Source organism: Tachypleus tridentatus, chromosome 4 (genome assembly GCF_004210375.1).
Source record: "Tachypleus tridentatus isolate NWPU-2018 chromosome 4, ASM421037v1, whole genome shotgun sequence".
Taxonomy (NCBI): domain Eukaryota; kingdom Metazoa; phylum Arthropoda; class Merostomata; order Xiphosura; family Limulidae; genus Tachypleus; species Tachypleus tridentatus.
The window spans coordinates 75,496,267-75,512,404 of NC_134828.1; the positions used below are offsets into that span (position 1 = coordinate 75,496,267).

General features: G+C 32.7%; 1 protein-coding gene across 4 annotated transcripts in view; it reads right to left on the bottom strand.

Annotated features, from left to right (window-relative positions):
- Nucleotides 1-16,138, bottom strand: part of LOC143249464 (uncharacterized) — a 35,482-nt gene that overhangs the window by 17,678 nt on the left and 1,666 nt on the right. For all 4 annotated transcript variants that reach the window (XM_076499363.1, XM_076499361.1, XM_076499365.1 and 1 more), the window contains 2 exons: nt 10,950-11,065; nt 7,414-7,539 (listed from right to left, as the gene is read on the bottom strand). In XM_076499363.1, the coding sequence (XP_076355478.1) occupies nt 7,414-7,539; nt 10,950-11,065 (242 nt within the window). The remainder of the gene's footprint in view (nt 1-7,413; nt 7,540-10,949; nt 11,066-16,138) is intronic.

Sequence of the window (16,138 nt, forward strand, 5' to 3'; positions counted from 1 at the left end):
AAAATTAAAATTTTAATTTATGTGCAGTTCTGAGAAATCTTGCCTGTAGACAACAAATTTGTTAATTTTTTATTAATTTTTCTGCCAAACCGAATGAAGAGCCTTAAATGTCCTAAAAACTATCACTCCTTGAGAGTATATTATCCATTTCTTGATTCACAAATGTTCCTCTTGATTTTTTTTGCTTAATTTTTGTACACATTTTTGTTGCTGGCAGCCCTTTTATAATATCACATCAAGCAATTTGATAATTTACAAATGAAACAGCTTTGAATACAGCTAAAATGAAAGTTTAAATATGACTGGCTAAAACATGAATTAAGACTTTTCACTTCACAGTAAATAAAGCAATTCAAGCAGCAGTTTATGGTTTCCCAGGAAATGCTGGTCAGAACTCCTACAGTACTGCATAAAGGCATTCAGTGAGAAGTTTTGTATACACAGGAATACAGCAAGAAGTTTGGAATATTTTTATAGTTGTTTTTTTTTATGTTCTTTTCATATATAAAATCTTTCTGTTAAATTTCGTCTATTTGAAAGCTACAGAATTTTTTCAACAAGATATTTTAGTTAGGTTTAATGATGTGAAGGAAAAAATAATATAAGGCTGACTTATCAGAATATTTTAAGTTAATTATATATTAAAACAATTTACATGAATAAACTGGCTAACTGGTACTTAACTATTTCTTACTGACATTGGAAACAATTTTCAATAAAAACATTCTTGTAAGTAACAGTAAAACATTATTTCACTATTAGATTTCAAATATATTTGACTGACATGAGATCAATACGGATTGATGGATATTTTAAAAAGAAACAAAATGGGGTCCACATAGTCATTTTGACATTAGCAATATCACAATTAAGAAATGTTCAGATTGCCTTTTATATAAAATTATAACAATTTTTTTTCACCAATATTCACAAATGCTGCCACCCAACAGAAATACTGTTTCTTGTTACTTGATAGAATTATCTTCAAATTGACCATCATAAGAATCTACGACAGTTGTTCCATCCTTTAATGATACACTGAAAATGATTTTGACAAGAGCCTTATACTTTTCAGTATGTTGACTTATTTCTGCCAAAGGCCTTTCTGAAGCTAACTAGTTGACCATTTGACCTATGGTTGGAGCTATCTATTTTCTCAATTCTTTTTACACTTTAAGCTGATTATTTGTATTATCTTGTGCTTTCCTTATTGTTTTCAGTACCAATTATCAACACACCATGTTGAGTAGAGAGCTTTCCAAGGTGAACATGGATTTCACCTTTCCTCTTCCTGAAACTCTATAACCACTTGTTTGAACCAATCCATCTCTTGTGCAAAAGCAGTTTAGGAATGCATGTCAGTCAGCTTAATATGCCAGTAACTAGATGCCATAATTCAAATATTAAACCAATAAGAAACTTCCAATGAATCCAAAGGGGAAGGCATGAATGTGAATGATGTCATTCAGTCATTTAAAATCAATGCAAAAGCTTTATGCCTTTATCCTAGATACCACTACCAGAAATAACCAGGCTTTCTCTTGTGTGAACCTGTCTTTTCACATTCACTATGTCTACATGCTCTCTCTCTCTCTCTGTGTCAGTCGATTGGTCAGTCGGTAGGTAGGTACGTCATCTAGTGCAGTGGTTTCTTGGTTAAATACATTGTGGCAAGTTATTATTGTTCAACTCTGTTTGCCATCTATTCCCACATGAATGTATTCATCCAACAAGTCACTGAGTGGCTTTCACTGTAATGGGTCCAGACTCTTTACACAGTCCTTAACCAATGACCTCAGATGTGTATCATGCATATACTTTCACTTCACTTAATGTATTAATGCTCAATCCATTGTAAGCCTGGATAGGTTATTGTCCATAATTACTAAACAACACTGGAATATTATCCTCTTTTAGACAGACAGTGCTTAAGCTCATGATGCTCACTTTCTGGACTGGTTATAAAAGTCATGTTACATGACATTGACACAGAAACAGGAGAAAAAGATAAAAAACCCTCATGAGCTGATGATGCCTTTAGTAGAAAGTAATTATCCCAATACCTTTTTAGAAGACAGGAAGGATGATAAAGTGTACATGAGACATCAGTGGCAAACAAATCAGATTGACTTTCACAAGCTAAGAGAAAAAAGAAAATATGTTTTAGGTGATAGAAGAAAGAAGAAACACAAGGAAAGTGTTTCAAATGAAGGTAAAGTAAGGGAATGTATGACTACATTATTGTCAAAATCTAGAAGGGCAGGATCACTTGGAGGGTGATGTAACAAAAAGGAACACATAAGAACAGTAAGGACAGAGGAAGTAAAAACCCAATGGTATCTGGAAAAACAAATGGTAAGTCCACCCAATATCCAGATAGTAAGGAGACTGAAGACCCATGGTCAAAGAGCCAGGTGAAATATTCCACCACATAAGCCACAACAGGCTTTGCAGCAGACAATCCCTTGTTAGTAGACTTTCCACTTGCACTCGTTTACTTAAATGGAAGATGGCCTTATAGAACTAATTAATAAGAAAATGGCTTAATGAGTGAACCTGGATTGTCTTGCCAAGGAATAAACAAAGTCAAGCATGAAGTTGCAGGAGGATGCAGCTTGGGATGATGAATATAAGATCAAGTTTGATGAAGAAGGAAGGGAAAAAATGGAAGAGGGAGCACTCATTGTACCCTTGGAAATCAAAGTTGAGCTGGCCAATAAGAAACAAACAGATGGGAGAATATATATGTAAAAAATACTTGTGTGACCAATTCTGGCTGAAGGCATCAACTGCCAAAGCCTGTGAATGCAGTACAAGTGACCAAAAAAGGGGTAACTTGGAATTGAGACTTGTGGCAAAGGCTTTCACTTGGGGAGAACCCCTTTGATGGAAAAGGTTCCTGAAAATTAGTGGATTTAATGCTCCATTGAATACATATCTGATCGAGGTACAAAACATGATCCTCAACTAGACTGAAATCATCTGGCACAAGACATGCTATAAGGTGAATGTGATGTGTGCGAACTCGTTGTAATAGATCCAACATCTGAAAACATAACTATCTAAACCAGGTACCCTTTTGGTGGTTTATATGTGCCACCATCAAAGAATTGTCTACATGAACCATAATCAGACAATGATGGACAAGAAAAAAGGAAGTGATGCAATGTTTGGCATACAGCTAGAAGTTTGAGATCATTGATATGCAAGATTGTTTTATCGGCAGAGATGCTGCTTCCTTTCCCATGTTTGGATGTGCATCTTTTCATAGGTTCATCCCTACATCCAGGAAGCTTTGGGTTGTTGGTCTGCTGACAAAATAATGTCCAGCCACTATTGTAGATCATCTTACATGGAAAAAAAAAATGGGATGGACAAAGGGTCCTGAGTAGTCATGGAGGACCACATCCTTAAAAGCAACAGAACCTCATGAGCAGTAACTGACTGAGCCCAGAGGGCATGGTAAGCTAAAAGTTCCATTGAATGAAGACATACAGGAGAAGACAGTGTGCAACTGACATTAATTTAAAAAAAAAAAAAAAAGACCCTCAAATGGCCAAGATATCGAATGGATTGAAGGAATGACTTCTCAAATTTCATCAACTAACCAAGTCAATAAAGAAAGAAATTGGTGAGTAGGAGCAGCTGATTCCTGCTTGGAATGAGCCAGAAGGAACCAGCCATCCATATAATAATTAAATCACAGCCCCAGAACTTAAAGATGATGTGGAAAAACCCAGACTGTTTGAGGAAACACATAAGGTGCTGATACAAGTCTGAAGGTAAGGGCCTAAAATTGGAAAAGCCCCTAGATGGAAACCTGGAGGTAAGGAAAGAAGGAATAAGTAAGGGTTGGGAGGGAAAAGAATGGAAAACAAGAATAGGAGGAATATGAAGCACTGATTGAGACAAACAGGCTATAAAAGCCATAAGGTTGGTTTGTTGGTGGGCTGATTTCACCCATAATTCAATAGTTTCAGACAATGCATCAAATATGTAGTGTCTCAGAAAAGGTGCCTGACGTAAATCCCTAAAATACATTTAGGTGCATCTCATCTTTGGCTGAAGTGGAGGAGGGAAGTGTAAGGGTATCTGCAGTAAACCTCTTAGGAGTTTTGTGGAAAGCCTTAGTTAGGAGATGTATGGAAGAAAGATACTGTAAGAAGATGGTTAGAATAAGAAATAGGCAAAGGTAAAAAAGTAAAAATTGGGAGCCCACCCCCTAAATAGGTAAAATAACTTAACAACTGTTGATCAAAAAACAGGTAGTCTGCACAATGGTAAAAAAGGGTGAACTGATCAGATGTTTTTAGGGATGCAACCTGATGACTCCATCACTTAATCCCAAGACAAATTTATCAGCAGGTACCCAAATATCATGGGAAGGAGGAAAAATCAAAAATGGTTGAAAAGTTGTTTCATGCAATAAGGAGAAACAAGGTAAATAACAGATAAGAAAAATGGTTAAAACATCACAGTTCTGAAATATAAAATTCATCAAGACCAAATTAGGCTTCAGGCTGTGAATGAGAAGGAAAAGCAAATTTTGGAGGCAGAAAAGGACAACCAAAATCCTCATCATTTTATACAAATTCAGCTAATTCATGAAGAGCTTGGGGAATGTCTGGGGAAAAAAAGTTGTCCCACGTAATGTTTGATCTTCAAACATATAAAAGCCAAAAGATCCACCACCAAGTTGCCCATACCCGAGTCCTAAGAAAAAACAGTAGTTATTGATGTGACCCTGAAGTGGTAATGTGGATTTCAGAATTCAATTCACAAAAAAAGGTTCATAAAATTCATTTGCAGAAATGAAGCAACAAGAACGAACTGATAAATATTAATACATGAAGTGATGAAATGAATGTAAATAAAGATGAAAATAACCACACTGTGTGGAAAAAAATTACTTGTCATAGTTGAAGCACTAGGTATACAAAATAATATGTCTGAACTCAAATTCTGGCATATGAGAAATAGAAGTTCCATAGATAAGTGCAGAGGGAGTAATATACACACAAGTGTATCATGCTACTATTTGTTAATAGATGATGCATGATGATTTACACAAGAAACATGTTGGAATATAGTAATTCTAACTGGTAGGGGGGGAAGAGGAAGGCTTGTAGCATGCATAAAGAAAATATTTGCACACAGAATAAGAATACCTAATGTGAGAGAAGGTAAGTACTGTATCAAAACATACCACATCCAAAGCACATGCTTCCAACCTTCCAGAACAACATGTGTACAGAGGCTGCAACATAATTATGAAATCATAAGGACAGTGCTACCCATTCAGTGGAAACCGTTGTACTTGCATCACAGTACCATGATATGTAGAAGAATAGTTCACCCTTGGCATGGTAGAGATACCTGGTTAGGATAGTTGGCCTGAAAGGTGGCCACAACAGTTACCACTGCAGACTTCTTCTCTTGCCATTTGTTTGAAACTACCATTTCACACCTAGTCACTATGGAAATTGCTTTTGTTAGGGTAGAAACATCTCTCACACCCATATGAGGCCATGTTATTTTCCCTGGAAACTCCCTGACAAACTTATCCAGAAGATGTCTTCACAATCTGTAGCAGTCATTTAAAAGCATGCTTTACTGTACAATGGCACAGATCATCCATGTGCAGTTACCTATATGAAATGCTCCAGGGAACAGTCTAGTTCTACTTTCATCAAATCTTCTAACACTGGAGAAGTATCTACTTTGTCTTACTTACAGGGGCTTGTAGTTGAGAGCTAAACATCTCTCTTCCAAGAGTTTGGTTAATTTTTGGCTGAGATGATGCTGAAGTTGTAAGTATACATAGTTTGGAACTAAAAACCTTTAAAACATAATATATTTCTGTTCTAGAGCTAAAGAGCAACAACTTGCTCCTTGAAGTTCATCCATTAGCTCTATCATTCTAGTAGAATACCTTCCAGCTCTGGAAGGCTCTCAATTTTATGGTCTTTATTATCTGGTGCCAAATGTCTCACCTGCCAGACTTTCCACAAGTGAAATTTCCAGTTTTTGTTGGTCAACCATAATCAGAGTTAGTGTTGTATTATACTGGCTGGCAACAACCTGGGAGTCCTTTACAGATTGCCCCATATCATCTTAGCCTCCTCAGATGCCATTCCACCTTGGAGACCTTGTGTAATCTGTGCTTCTATTGCATTGAAATAGATTCTCAAGAGTAATGCTCGATCTGCCATTCTGGATGCATGAGCAAATTGGATGATATTCTGAAGTCTGTGACTACAGAGATCAATGTCATGAACCTTTGCAGAAGCATAAGTAGTCCAATATCTAAGAAAGGACTTCAGCTGTAATCAACAACTGTTTCTCTTATACATTAATTCTCCTTCTCAGTCAAGTCCTTATACTTGCAGAAAATACCATTCTTTAAATCAGAAGAATTTCTTTAAATCTGATCATATAAGAGAATCAGGTCAGAGCAATACAAACATTAACAGAGACAGAAAACTTAATGTCTTGCAGTCATGATATCATAAAGTTCTTCTTCTCATATATTCTATGGTATTTTGAGGTACGTCCCAAAAAGTGCTAAATTGGGTAGGACCAATATATAAGTAATGCATAAGAAAGATAAATTGAGACATAACAGCAAATTACATCAAAACTAACTGAATCTGTCCTAAGAAATAAATGGTCAGGAAACAATGTGGTGCACAATAAAAACAATCTTTATTCAAATACAGTATGAGTACTTGTGTTAGATGCTAAACAGTCATCTTTACTGAAGTTGCAAATTGCACAGACTAGTTTTTTTGTTTTTTTTTAACTTTATTTATTAATAGTTTAGAGGATTGGACAACCAAGATGGACCAACATATTCCACATTGTCCCAAAACATTATGTTACTTTTCAAATAAAAGGGTGGAGGTTGAGAGTTTTACCTTATAGGACTTTTTGAATGATCTTTTCTATTTTAAGGTTGTATCCGAGTTTGAAGGGCCTTCCCACATCTAGCTGCAGACAGTGAAAGGCAGTAGGAGTTGAGACACTGTGAGTGTAAAGTCTCAACTCCTAACCCCTAACTGATTTTCAAGAGCTGCTGACTAATTTGACATCAGAATCTGGATTTTGTCTGATAGGTGAAATATCCCTAATGCATTTGGTTGCTATACATTATCCATTATGACATGATGTTGACAACTCAGACTGATAATGTAAAATAATTGTTTGATTTTAGTTCTGTTGTTATGTTTCATTTGTATACATGTATAATATACACAAACAAACAGACATTACTAATTTATACATTGAATACAATACATCTGAATAGTGTAACAGTAAACAAGGTAACAGAGGTATGCATTACCATATTTTACAAAGAATATAATACACATTAACATCACCATAATCTAATAAATAGTCGTCATGTTTACCTACCTTGAATATAGTGTATATAAAGAATACAACAATTAACAATGTATAAATAGGCATTATAATGCCCATGGCTCCTCCACTTTTAGGTTGAACTTTGGGTCCCTGTCTTGCAGCAGGGTGCATCAAAGGCTAGAGCAAAACAAGTTACTTAATAACACTTATTTTCAAACAAACAGGTTAACAAAATTAGTACATGTTATTAATATAGACACTGCGGAAGTTTAAAAACATTCAACACTGTGACCATTTTAAAAAATATTATCAGATATCTTACCTTTTGGCATTAAAACCAATTAACATTTTACTAAATGCTGAAAAGTCTATTCTTAAAATACACATTAGTTAAACTTGAGGATAACGAATTACAAAAACTGACTTCATTTCTGGAACTAATGATTTGAAAAAAGTGCACATTAAAAATGAAATATTCCGAATATTTTGTTTTTTCTTGTTATGCACAAAGCTACACAGTGTGCTACCTGTATTCTGTCCACTTTGGGTACAAAAACAGATTCTAACATTAAAAACCTTCAGATTTACCGCTGAATCACCATGAAGATATTCTGCTTATCTTATTGATTTTAAATTTTTTTTTATCAGTGTATACAAATTTTTATTTTTCACAAATTACTTTAAAAACTGTTTCATATAATTAGTTATTTGTAAGGCATTGTAAAGTATACTGCTCAAAACGTTTAAGAAATAAGTGAAGTTTTCTGTATGCTAAGTATGAAAATACACAAATATTATTTTCATTCATTCTGCAATACAAATATATTTATGTTTTACTGTTTCAGTCATATTGTTCAACTAACCTCAATAACTCTCATGGCCCACAATTGGAAACTCCTTTCTTTTAACCCACCACCATAAAAAAAAACCAAGTTTTAGTAATATCAGGTAAATGTGGACTGTTCAAACAGAATGTGAAGGAATATCTTGTTTACAGACAAATCACACTTTACACTACAGCCAGGTACATAATGTGTATTAATTTAAGTAACATCTGGGAGAAAATCCAACTCCAATACCACAGAGAAAATAGTTGCACTTGGCAGTGGTAGCAAACTGGTCTGAGAATGGATCAGCATTAATGGCCAAACTTATGTTTTACAACATGGCACTATGAATACTAAACAATTCAGAGATGTAGCCTAAAACTGATCACTTTTTTCTAGTGAATGAAGGAAAAAGGTACTCCAAGATTTTCAGCTGATTAGCAACTTCCTGGATGAGGGAAAGTGTATCAAATAAACTGTAAAGATCTGAATCAGACAAAGGTGTATGGCAGTATCTCCAAAAGTATGGGGCATGTCCCCAGTGGGGGGAAAATGATCTCTTGGGGAGGCATGAGCAATTAGTGTGAAATCAACAGTGCAATAATACATAATTAAGCATTTTAATAATAATTACTTATTAATGAAAATAATAAATAATTACTACAACACATGTAGCATATTAATGTGTATCTATCTATTACATCTCATCACTTAACTCGCTCTTTCACTCATTCAGAAAAACAATGGAGGAGGTGCAAAGAAACTACATTAAAGGAGAACATGTATGAAAAAAGGTTGGGTAATGCTGGTGTTTGGGATGTTCTGGAAAAATGGTTGGTAATATTTGATTCATCAACATGCACTGATGAACTAAATACAGCTCTGATGGAGGAATTAATTACCTTAATCCCAAGCAACTCATTCATTCTTTCATTTTATTCAGAATAAAGTAGCATACAACTTGGTTTAACATCTGAGGTGATCACACACCTTATTGACATATATTTTCTGATCAATCTGTACTGCAAAGTTATTAATACCAAATAATTAATTATAGGTATAAACAAAAAAAATAATAAACATGTTTTTTTAAATGTTTTTCTGATGCATTAAATTTTTTAACCCTTCCACAACAGGTTCAGTATAACATACATAGTTTGTCTGCATATTTGCACATGTTAAGTATTTGCACTATAACTTTTGATAAAGCATGTATATCTTCAAAACATTTAGTGACTTTTAGTAAAGATTAAAAGTATTTCATATAACGAAATCAGATTTTTAATGAACTATTTTTACTGAAGATTTGTTTGTGAAAATAGAGTAGGTTTCATTACTAGTCTGAGTGCAAAGTAATTTCATGTTATGATTAAAAACATCTATTCTTTGTCCCAAAAATCTCAGATATTATTTGCATAATTTCTAAAACTTCCTAAATACATTTCACAATGTTTGTTTTCAGTAAGACATTACATTTTGTTATTTTCTATAATCTAACTATGTGGGGTCTGTCATTTGACCAACCTCGTAATCATCATAAAAAAATAAGGAAAGAAATACAATTGATTAGTCCAAGTAGCTTAAGTCTCATAATGCTATATATTTACGGATATTTTTTTTATAATATTGACCTTCCAGTCATGCCTAGCTACCATTACATAACTTGCAATTGTGCACTCAGGTCATGTTTCCAGTGACATAAAACTGACTTTTAGTCTTCCCTATCTTGGCTATGTTTTAATGGACTAGTATCTTGTAATATACAGTCATATTTCAATTATTATACAATATGTACTCACACATACACACACAGATTATTACTATTTAGAAATAAATCAAACTTATCTTTCTTAAAATACAGAACAATAAATCAAAAAATAAAGCAAACAATTATCTCTTCTTGCTACATCCTTTGTACTTGTCTGTTGCTAAACATGGGTTGCTAAGCCTTTTAAAATTTTGCATGTGGAGGTTATCAAATAAAAAAACTTTTTAAAATTTTATATATATACAATTGAATAACCAAAAAATAACCAAAAATTCATAAATAGCTACACTGATACCACAGAATTCCACTATAATTTATTAAGCTTAGTAACTAAGATTTGTTTAAATTTTACAACATGTGAAACTTTGAGCAGACTAAAAGACACAACCACACCTCTTTGAAAACTTGGATCAAAAGAACACTGAAGCTTTTTCAAAGATTAAAATGGCTAAGAAAACCACTCTGGAATAATTCTAAGTTGTTGATTGGTTATTCACATCATACACTGTATACTAAAAGTATATAACAGACCGTTTCCAAAAAATGGAAAGAGCTGAACAAGGCCACCCTCTTTGATTCAGCATATAAACCATATCTCAGCAAAATAAAAAGATACGAGTTTCTCATTTTATATTCTAGCTTATCAGTATTAGTAACTTGAATTCCTAATTTGTATGAAATTATAGATTTAGTACTTTGACCACATCTAATTTTAAAAAGTGCTGCAATCAACATACCACATTAAAGTTTGAAATATAATCTACAGTTTGATTCTGAAGTTATTGGCATAAATTTATAAAAAGAGTAGTTCAATAAAATTTTGAATAAAAGTCAACAAACACAATGATGTGGCCTCTGAACCCTGACCTGTTGTAAAAGGGTTAAACAGTGTAATTATTCAATAATACAAATCAAAAAGGTGGTATTTTTTTATGAAATGTAAAAAACTATACTGTATTATATTTTCAAAAGCTTTTCCATAAATTATTTACCCTGCCTTCATGAATCTGTGGACGACTTCCTGGACGACTTTCTCCCATTGCTGCTCTGACTCGAGCAGGAAGTAATTCAGGATCAATATGAGAATGGCTATTCTCACCAAAACTTTCTGTTCAAGACCAAAGATAACTTATGGTTTCAAACAACAAGAAATGTTGTAATGTTTCTATCACATAGTTACTTACTAATACTTGTGCATGAAACAGTGACAGAAATTTACCTACATCTTCAAATATACAAAGCTTATACATAATGGTTAAATGTAAATACCAACATATATCTACATATATAACTCATCCTGGATTTTACATTCAAGTATTGAAAGAAAAAGGAAGAAAAATTTAAGCAGAAATAAAGCAATATAAGTTGAAATGGTAAACATGCACAAAAGAATCTTAAAACAGTACACTGATAAATATATAATATTATGTATATACATTACTAGTATTATATAATGCTATTAAAATGCCCATGCACAAAATGATGTAGTGGGACCTGAATGGACTGGAGTGTTCCTCTATTTTTGTTTTACTGATTAACATAATCACATGTAAATGTATAATTAGCTGACATTTCAGATTTAGTATTTTTCTAGAATTAAACTTGGATGTTTAAAATGACGTACAACTACACGATATATAAACTTTTTGTTACTTACATATGCCAGTTGCATACAAACTTAAGTGATGTCTGGTAATTATAAATTAATTATATGCCTGAAATGCAGCAAACAACACTTCACACACACACACACACACACACACACACACACATTTTCACCTTCTTACAACACAATTTGGTATCCCAGCACCTTGTGACATGTGGATTTATACATACACACATTATTACATTTAAGAGTGCCTAAATGTTTTGAAAATTGGGGGTGAAAAACATTCACTTGGCAAACTTACCTTATACTATGAATAAGAAGCTCTAAAAAGCAAAAAATAAAATAAAACATTTTTTGTGTAAAATTATAAAGTGCCATTTTTTAAAGGTACATATACAAACAGTTGTATAAAATACTTGTTTAAAAGCATTGGTATTCGTAGATTTCACATGATGTCACCACCAAAGGTTAAGAGATCATCTGCCATTTTGTAGGGCACACTACCTTGGTATTTACACTTGACTTGTCACTGAAATTAAATTGCTAGTAACTTAAAAGTAAACAACACAATGGTTAATACCCGTGTTATTTACAGGTCAGATCGGAGAGAAATTAAAAGGTCATACAATGCTGTCCCAAAAGTAAATACAAAACGAGGAGAAATGACAACAAATAAGAAAGAATTGTGAACTTCAAGGATAGGAAGAAAAACATTTGACATCAACACCTTATTCCAGTGTGTTCTGATCATTTTTTTACAGGTAAGCATAAAATTATATTGTATCGACTATATATTTTTTGCCCAACATCCAACAATGTACATGCACAAACTGCATACTCTGCATTTACTAATAATTTAGTTTTATCATGTTTCGTGTGAGTATAACAATGTTAATCATGACTCCATATAAAAAAATGTTCTATAAAAGTGTAATTTTTTAACAATTTTTAAGAAAGGGACTAAAATAATTGAAATTAACTATTTTAATAGTTATATTAGGCCTATAACGTTTTTTTAATTTGATGACAATTTTATTTTTTTTAGGCAAACTTTCTGCCCTCTATGACCAAACACATTCAGATTGGGCATGAGCACAGAAACTGAAAGTAGAAAATTCTGTACAAGAAACTGAGCTTACAAGATCTATGAACAGGTAAGACATGTACTTTATATACATGTAGTATAAACAACCCATGAGAACCAAAGTTAAACTAGGTTTCCAATATCCCAAATTTTAAAATTTTAGAGCAATAATTCTACTATATTAGAAAGAATATTAAATGTGTCCTTTATTTTTTGCCTATGTTTAGATAGTTTTACATTTAAAAATTAATAATCATTATATTGCTGAAAAGAGAAAACAAATTAGGCTGTTATGAACACAAATCAATCCATAGTTATATAAAGTCAAATGAAATTTATTTTATTACAGTAGAATTTTAGCAAAACAGATTTTGCATATTTTTTTATTTTGTGTTTTTAAATTGAAATTATTTAATTCTAAGATGTCCACCTTAGTGCAAATCTTAAAATTTCTTTTCAGATATTCAAGAGAACAAGACAGACAAAAGAAAAAAATATCACAGAGCACTTCTTGACCTTCATCCAATGTTTGAAGAACCTTTGGCTTATGAAACTTGTCATTTATTTTAAAGGGAAAACTGAATGCCAATCATCAATTGAATGATGGTGAAGATCTGAAAATGATAGTAAAATTAGAAATAAATTGAAAAGACAAATTAGTGGAAACGTGAACCTCAAATAAACATTAACCAAGACAAAATTTACTCCAAAGACATTAAAAAGGAAAGGAAAAAAGTGAAATACCTTACAGGGCTGTTTGGATGTGCAAATCTTATCCACTTATTTCAACTGCTTGAACAATTCTTACTAGAAGCCCACTGATAAAATTTGAGAAATGAAATGTAGGTTAAATTAACCAATTCAGTATTTTATATAGCCCCCTAGCCTCACACTGCTAAATTATCGATGGCTGGCACAGATATCCCTTGTATAGGCTTGCACAAAATTCAAAAAACAAACAAACAATGGAAAAAAAAAATCAGAGTTCCACAAAATTATGTTTAAATTGGCAATAGAGTTTGGGGCAATGTTTTATTGAAGCTGAAAAATTAATAAAAAATTATAAAAGTCATACTTATTCAAATACACATTTTATTTATTTTTACACTTTTGATTTCTTTGTTTTAGCAAGTTTCTTACAGGAAGGGCAGTACCAGTTCCCTTTAGGTAATTGTTTTATATTTACACATTTAAAATAAACCCAAACATAAGGACAACTGTCACAGTCATCACATCCAATTACATTATTTTCCTCCGAATTATACCGAGTTTGACATATAATCAAAGTTTTATCATTGTTTTTGGACTCTGCTGCTTCTCCAGAAGCAGAAGCATCTCATGATTTTAAAATTGCTTGCTACAGATACACTGATATCAGGTCTAGAAAACAGTTTTCCTGCTAATTCTGGTAAAATTGCAGTAACAAAGAATAACTTCAATTTGCTGACAATATCCTTACAAAATTCTATGTCAATTTCAATTCCTTCTGGATAAAAGTCAATTTCAGTCCAAACCATGTAGTCACAAAACTCCTTTCCACACAAGTTGACACTGGACCTCGTAGTAATGCTGACTACATCTTTTTTTTTAAATTTCAATTTACCATTATTCATTTTTAAACATAACCTATTATCTAATTATTCAGCAAGTTCTAAATCCTTTTTGCAGAAGAGGCATTTAATTCCTAAACATACCTCCCCACAACAATTACATGAAACTACTCCATCTGGTGAAGCAGCCAGGAACAGATATTCTGAATTTAACATTATCCCATTACATTTTAAGACCAGGCTTTCATGACTGTGACTCATCACTTCATTATATTGCTTTCAAACATCTTTTTCACACCCTCGTTATGTTTTTTTACTTGACAATTTCAAGGTTCACAGATGGCAAATTGCTTTAATTATACTTTGGAATGGCTTGTCAATAGATGTGTAACAAACATACTTCATTCTGATTCATCCTGTTCTGAACCTATGCCACTATTTACACCTTACTTGGTATTTTGTTGCCTTTTCTACATTTATTATTTATTGTTCACTAAGGGTAGCAGTTTTAAAAAAGTTCCTCACAGTGTTTAACTAAACTGTCTTTGTCTGCAGTTATATAGTTTTCATCTCTTAGTTCTGACAAAACTAATTCGAATTTTTTATGTAAAACTTCAGTCTTATAGTATTCAGCATACTTTGAAATTAGTGACAGAAGAACTGGTTTGGTACCAGTGCTGTGTGAGCCTTGGAAAAAACACAGTTCATTATCAATGGAAGTATTTGAATCTGTATTTGATTGTTTTGCAATGCAACTATTTATAGCTGTCTCTCGTTGTTTCTTTTCAGTTTCTGCAGAAGTAAAATAAACATTCTTGATAGTTTTACAGCAATTAACTATGCATGAAGGGATACGTCATTTAATCATCAAGAACATTTTACCCTTGCCAACACTAAGCACTTTCACTGATAACTATATGACACAGGTCCTTAACCCAACTACGAGCAAACTGATTTAAAGGCATACAAGTCCCTGGAATTGTACAATCAATCAACATATATGCACTTTGTATATTTACAATATAGTTTACTATCTCTGGATACTGAATATCCAGGTGGTCTTTGACATCATTTAACCAATTTTTGTTCAGAAATTTTTTATGGGTCTTTCTCTTCAATCAATTTTAATTTTTTTCCAATATCATGCCTTTTAAATAGCATCTAAAATATTCCTGGTGTGTGATCTCAAGCATTGCATTGGATAACTTCTTATCCATTGTCAAATTGCTAATGACACAGGTAAATGTCAACAATACCCACATAACATATGGCTCGACCAACATAAAATGGTAGATACATTAAAGAATCCCCAAATATGTAAGAGAAATGAAACTATGTATTGCCATGCACTTATATATATCTGATTATAAGTTTGATCATTTTGTCAATTTAACATAGTTCTTAATAATACTGTATGTACATTAAGTGAAACAAAATGGGGGGGGAGAGATCCACATGCCACTTGTGCCCTGTGTTAGGCATCTTTGGTTACATGTATAGTGAATAATTAAGGCACATAGGCACAAATACACATATGCTATCCACTTCAAAGTAAAAGTAATATGAAATTTCTTTAAAAAAAGACAGAAAAGTATTCTGTGGAAAATTATTAGTTAGTAATGAATTGTAAACTATGGAATGGTAAGCTAGTAAAGTATTCTGAGTCACTGTTCTATTTTCAGGAACTAACAGTTTAATTTTACTTATACATTACTTTTTAAAATTTTACTAAAAAAGGGAAACCCACACCTTGCAGTATTTTGGACTTTTTTCAGTAATCAAAACTAGATTACAAATAAAAAATTATTCACTCTTAAAATTGTTTATACAGGTTTGTTAAGATATTCTTTTCTATCTCTATTTACACTCAAGTTTACACTATATTTTAAATCCTAGATGTGCAACCATTATCAGAGTGGTTGACCTCAGATGTGACCT